At 32.7% G+C, this 6,830-nt stretch overlaps 1 protein-coding gene across 1 annotated transcript; it reads left to right on the top strand.

The window, feature by feature from the left end:
* Nucleotides 1-253: 253 nt before the first annotated feature.
* On the top strand, nt 254-2,490 carry LOC114290873 (putative AC transposase). The gene is made up of 2 exons (XM_028234881.2): nt 254-2,182; nt 2,274-2,490. Exons 1-2 carry the CDS (start codon nt 535-537, stop codon nt 2,309-2,311), a joined length of 1,686 nt encoding a protein of 561 aa, XP_028090682.2. The 5' UTR covers nt 254-534; the 3' UTR covers nt 2,312-2,490.
* Nucleotides 2,491-6,830: the final 4,340 nt, after the last annotated feature.

The raw sequence follows: 6,830 nt of genomic DNA, 5'->3' as shown, positions 1-6,830 counted from the left end.
AATTTTTTAATTTTCTAACTGATTTTTTAGAAATTTTTGAAGTTTAGGGATTTTGCTGAGTTAGGGATTTTTTGGGATTGTTATACATTCTGTCATTTGATATATTTGTGTATTTCTGTTTCTTGTTAGATGTCAAGTGTTGAAGAGATTGCAAATCCTGGTAACAGTAGCACCCCTGTGGAGCATAAACTTGATGCTTCTATGTCCTCCTCTAAGACAAAGGTACGTCATCCTGAAGAAAAGAGTGGGAAAGGTTCAGAGGTTTGGCTTCATTTCACAAAAATTTATAAGGAAGGGTGTAAGAAACCTGAAGGGGCTAAATGTAATTACTGTCATAACACATATGCATGGTTAAGTGAGAATGGGACTAGTACTTTGAGAAAACATGTTGCTAATTGCTCAAAGTGTCCTTATAATCATGAGATAAAGAAACAAAAAACTTTGTCATTTCAGTCAGTTAAAGAAGAAGGTTCTGAAAATAGTCTTGGCCTGTGGAAATTTGAACAAGATGCATGCAGAGATGCACTTGCTCAAATGATAGTCAAAGATGAGTTACCTTTTAGGTTTGTTGAACGTGAAGGTTTTCGTCACTTTTGTAGTGTGATGCAACCTAATTTTAGAAAACTTTCACGCATTACAGTGGCAAGGGATTGTGTGACATTATTTAGTAATGAGAAAAAGAAATTAAGGAATTTGTTCATGAAATCAAATCAAAGAATTTGTCTTACTACTGATTCATGGACTTCCCTACAAAATGTTTCTTACATGTGCCTCACAGCACATTTCATCGATAAGGATTGGAAATTACACAAAAGAATTTTAAGCTTTTGTGTAATATCTAGCCACAAAGGTGAGGCAATTGGGAGGGCAGTAGAGGCATGCTTGATTGATTGGGGTATAGAGAAATTGTGCACACTAACTGTTGATAATGCAAGTGCTAATGATGTTGCACTTGCATATTTGAAGAGAAAGTTCTCTAAAAAGAGTGATGCCTTTATTTTAAAAGGTGAGTTTTTTCACATGAGGTGTTGTGCCCATATCATTAATTTAATTGTGAAAGATGGCTTGAATGAAATCAAAGGGTCGGTAACTCGAATTCGTGATGCTGTGAAGTATGTTAGAAGTTCTCCTCAAAGAGAGCAACGTTTCAAGTCATGTGTAGAGAAGGAGAGGATTAATCATAAGAGTTCTTTCTGTTTAGATGTTCAAACACGATGGAACTCTACTTTTCTCATGTTAAATACTGCACTCAAGTTTCAAAAAGCTTTCGAAAGATTAGAAGATGAGGATCCACATTTTTGCTTAGAACTTAATGATATACCTCCTACCACCAAAGATTGGGATGATGCTAGGCATTTTACTTCATTTTTGGAAAAATTCTATGATGCCACTGTTCATTTGTCTGGTTCTTTGTACATTACTTCTACTATGTATTTTACTGAAGTTTGTGCAATTGAAGGTTTCTTGTGTGAATGTGCAAAGAGTTTGGATCCTTCTTTAAGTGTAATGGCTATGAAAATGAAGAGCAAGTTTGATAAGTATTGGGGAAAAATTGAAAAAGTGAACATGTTGTTGTTGATTTCTGTTGTGTTGGATCCCCGTTGCAAGTTAAGATATGTCAGTTTTTGTTACTCTGAACTTCATGAAGCTGCCACTGTGATCGAGCTTACAAAGAAGGTAAGAGAGGCATTGAATCAAATTTATGATGAGTATCAAAAGCTTGAATTTGGAATGTGTTCTTCTTCTAACCAGACTTGTGTTGAAGTTGATCAACCAATTAGTGGAGCAAGTAAACAGTTAATGTCTCTCAAATCAAAGTTTCAAAAACATTTGGCACAAGAAGAATGTGATGGTGGAAAGTCAGAAGTGGATAAATATTTGGAAGATGCTTGTGAAAAGGAAGGCCCAAACTCACATTTTGAAATTTTGAATTGGTGGAAGGTGAATTCCTCTAGATATAAAATTCTTTCTCAAGTTGCCCGGGATATTTTGGCCATTCCCGTATCCACTGTTGCCTCAGAGGCTGCCTTTAGTACAGGAGGTCGTGTCATTGACCAATTTCGTAGTTCTCTTACTCCTAAGCTTGTAGAATGCTTGATTTGTTTGCAGGATTGGTTGCGTGCGTCACCACTCTCACTTGAAGTAGAAGAAAATATTGCGGACATTGATGAACTCGAACAAGGTAATATTGATTTGGTATTTTGTTATGAAATTTATTTTGATGTATTGTGCACTTTATTTTAAATTAATGTTATCATTTTTTGCAATTTCAGCTCTAAATGTTGTGTCTCTTAATGTGATTTCTGATTAATGGAGGATGGTTTGGCTCTTGGAAAGTTGGAAAAGAGCACTGTTGCTGTGTTGCTGGGCTGCTAATGTTGCTGGTAGCTATTAATGGTTCCATTTTGTTGCTGCTGGAAACTTGGAATGCGCTCTTTTGTTGCTGTTAAGAGTCTTTGGCTGCTGTATTTGCATCCATATTTGTTGAACTTGTCTTATGTTTTTGTTGTTTTTATTTGAAAGTTTTTATTGACTGTTTAGAATGTTTAGAATGTTTTTCAATGCTTTTGGATGATTGGATGATTGGATGGTTTCAAATTTCAATGGTATGTAATGGTTATTATTATATCAAGTTTTATTTTTATTAATTGGTTTTTTATAATTTTAATGATATTAGGATTTTATCATGGGTTAAATGTAATTAGTTTGAGTAATTATTTTGCTAATATTAACAATTTATTCTTGTAAATAGAAATTTTTGGAACCGTAAACCAAACCGAAACCGAACCGTTTTTTCGGTTTGGTTCTGGTTCGGTTTTACAAGTGTAACGGTCTGGTCTGGTTCTCAAAATCACAAAACCGTTAGGATCGGTTCGGTTCTTGGATTTTCTCAGAACCGAACCAATCCGGACCGTGTACACCCCTAAGTGACAGAGTAGACTCGGAATTTTGAGCTTAACAAATTTTTTTAGAGTCCACTCAAGGTAGTTTTAAATGAAGCATAATTTTTTGTAAATTTTATTTGTCAAGCTTTTTTAGATAAAAATTATTATTAAATATTTAAATTAATTTTTTTTAATATTCAAAGGTTTAATTGATATTTTAAGAATAGTTTGAGGGCTAAAATAAAGTTTTTGTGCCAGATCAACAATTTTTTCTTTAATTATAAACGGTGGTTTGACAGTGTGATTACAAATGATTCGAAACCGAATAATTTTTTTTAAAAAAGTCAAAATCAAATAATTTAAGTGTAAAATTATTAAATTAATTTTTAAGTGATAATTTAAAAGGCAAGTGAAATTTTCTATTTTTTTTCTCCAAAAAATCTTTCACAAATCTAACAACCAAACATACCCTAATATTATAGATTTTAACACATGCTTTGAAATAGCGTTATCAGTATGAGAGTGTACATTATATACGGCGCTGCGGTATACCTTTGAGTTAACGGACAGCAAATCAAATGAAGCCACCTCACTAAAGGGTGTTTGGCAAGAAAAAAAATAGCCTAGTTTAGGCTAAAATTCATAAAAAGACAAAATAGGCTAAAATAGCTAATAAGACAAAATATCACATCAAACCCATAATCATTTTACTTTTTCTCTCACAAACATCATATCCAACCACAAAAAAATCAAATCATCTTCCAAAAACAAAAATTTTAGCCTATTAAAATAGTCAAAAACTAAAATAACCTACTAAAATAGCAATTTCCCAAACGAAGCCTAAAATTATGAACCCCAAAAAAATCTCATCACTCCTATTTCATACGCCAAAAATATTTTGGTAATTTATAAGCTTTAATAGCTCTAATGTGTGTGTGTGTGGAGCCTATCTGAAATGATATTTTGGCTTTGTGTTTTTTTTTTTTTTTTTTTAAAATTTTTTAACTCACTAGAGCTCAATTAGAATTCTTATTTTAGAAGGATGTATCATTGTTGATTCATATACCCTTAACCATGTGATCACTTACCTTCTCATTCCCTCTTCCCACGGCCTCTGTTAAACTTTTCTCTTTTTTAAATTCTTTCCTAATTTCATAAATCAAACAGAGTCTTAAATTATATGAAAAATCAATATGTTTGAAATGGGTTTACATCCACCATATCCATGAAACCCAGAAAGGAGTGTGTTGGAAATAACTATTCTATTTAGACAGGAGAGATTTTAAGAGTAGTCTGAATCTGAAGCCAATAGCAAATTACAATAGAACATGAGGGGTTTAGATCATTTACATAATATTTAACAGTATTGTTGTAAATTCTGAGCATTTTAATAACCACTTGTCCGTTTTGCACTGTGAGAGGGTGCATGATGGAGGATGGGTTCTCCGGCAATCACTGAAGATACAGAAAGAGGGAAGGCAGAAAAGTTGGGGGCAAACGGGAAGGGAAGAGATTGCATAAGGACGGGCGTATTTTTTGAAGAGAGAAATTTTGATAGGACCCACAGTTTTGTTGACGTGTCGCCATTTAACTTGTTGTCCGTAAATTCTGTCGTTTACGGCTTACGTTCAAAAGGCAGAATTCACACCTATAATGGCCTCGTTTGGTGTAACTGTTAAAACAACTTATAGATTATAACTTTACAGATTATAAATTATGATTTTAATCAGAAGTTGTTAATCTGTTTGGTGTAACTGTTGGATTATAGATTTAAGTTGCTGAGTAGTGTTTGTTAAATAAGCTGTGAAATAGTTTTTTCAATTAATTTTTATTTTTTGTTTGTCTACATTTCTCATAAATAATAATAATAATAATAATAATAATAATAATAATTTATAGTCCATTTGAGTCTTTTTCTATTTTTAAAAAAGTAAAAAATAAAAAAATTTAAGAGTATAACCATAAATTAACATGTTCACAGCAGAAGCTGATAATCAGAAGCAAGGGGTGAGCAGCTTCTCAGAATCAGCTTTTTTGAATTAAAATAAGCTGTTAGAATCAGAAGCTGTTTGAAATAAGTTTAACCAAACAGTCCAAAATAACTTTTTCAAAGCTAAAAGCCATAAGTTGGCTCTGAAAAGCTGAAACAAACACCCCCAATAGTGGTACCGTCCATAATTAATTCTACAAAGGGACTCGCTTTTCTTCCGTCCAGACCGGATTAGAGAGTATTGTTAAACTTGCAGTGGTTTGTTATTGATTTTGTTTTGATAATTTAAATTGTTCAATATATAAAATTTATCGAGTATTATATATTTGTAAAAATTTATGTTGATCGGATATCGATAACTATTTCATCAGATTAGATTTCTGTCAACTATTTATTTTTTCACCGTCTATTTTTTTTATACAAAACTAATTTGATCACATAATTATCGATATCCAATCAACGAGATTTTTTACAGACATATAATACTCAACTAGAACGGTTTGAATTATCGAAACGAAACCCGCAATGGACCCTCACGAGCTCAACAGTATTCTCCAATTCTATCTAGGATTGGAGAGAAGCCAAACCCTTTCACAAAATCTACATTTAAAAATCGGCAATGTTTGGTTTACTTTTCAAATTTTGATTTCGTTTTTAAATTATAATTTAGATGAAATATGTTAATTAAATGCAATTTAAAATTACTTTCAAAACTATTTTCTTCTCTTTTTATTTATTTATTTATTATTATTAATTAATCAATTAATCATTTTTTCTCTCTACTCTCACCTTCTATACATTAATCAATCAGAAAAAAAAAATACAAATCATTCCAAAATTATTTTCAAAACTCATAATCAAATAATTTTTTCTTTTAAATCGTAATTCAAAAACTCAAAACACAATTTTACAATCAAATCATAATTCTAAACAAACTCCAAAATTCACACCTATAATAGTCCCAAGTATTACATGTTATGCACATTTATGATTCATAGTTCACGTGTCTTCAATGCCATTGTCTTTTGTTCATGGATAACCTCCCCCTACAACGCATCGATAAAGACATTCATAGATAATATTGCAATGAATTAGAATAGAATATAATAATAATTCTTTAAAAAAATTTATAGAATCATTCTTTTATAATAGTTAATAATGAAGAACGATTCTCTTTATAATATGTTTTATTATTTTTTAGTTAATCAAATAAAAAAATAAATATTTTTGATAGAATGATATTCTATTTTACTCATTGCAGTGAACCAAACATTATCTAAGTGTACAAAATAACTTTACAGAAGAAGAAACATATGTAACATAAATGGATGAGACCCACATGTATAGAATTCACATTTCATCTCACATTTGTATTTTATTATGTAAAATTCTTCTGTGTTCTTAACTAAACTGATTTTATTAACCTCTCTTAAAATTTATAAAAAAAAAAAAAATACAACTAATTCCACAAGTAAGTTTAAAATTTTAATCGGAAATGAGTCGTAGCTCGAATCCAATGGCTCGAATTGGCTCGAAAGAGGGAGAGAAGAGAGGAGGAAGAAGTAGAGGAGAAAGAGGGAGAGAAGAGAGAAGGAAGAACAGAGGAGAAAAAGGGAGAGAGGATCGTCGTTGCTTACCTCGCCATCGTCACAGCCGTCGCCTCGCTGCCGCCGATCATCGCAGCACCAGCGATCGCCGGCTCTACCTCGCCTCCGCCCCCCGGCCCCCGCTTCCAGCCCCAAATGTTGGGCCCCCTCCAGTCCCTCCTCCTTCCTCCTTCCTTCTCCTCCCCTCCTCCTCCTCCCTCCCCTACTTCTGGTTCTGCGTCACCTTCATCTAAAAAATGAGGCCGTTTTTGAATTCGAGCCATTTCGAGCCGCTCGATTTCGAACTACCTATCACTGCCGAATTTTAATTCATATAGCACTTGTTCCCTTTTCATTAGATTTTCATGA

Source organism: Camellia sinensis, chromosome 5, assembly GCF_055761805.1.
Source record: "Camellia sinensis isolate YWXY chromosome 5, ASM5576180v1, whole genome shotgun sequence".
NCBI classification, from domain to species: Eukaryota; Viridiplantae; Streptophyta; class Magnoliopsida; order Ericales; family Theaceae; genus Camellia; species Camellia sinensis.
This window is presented reverse-complemented; position numbering and strand designations above follow the sequence as displayed.

Coding starts and splice junctions, on each gene's coding strand:
- LOC114290873 (XM_028234881.2), top strand. CDS start 535: ATGATAGTCAAAGATGAGTTACCTTTTAGGTTTGTTGAACGTGAAGGT. Junction 2,183..2,273: donor CATTGATGAACTCGAACAAG/GTAATATTGATT, acceptor TTGCAATTTCAG/CTCTAAATGTTGTGTCTCTT.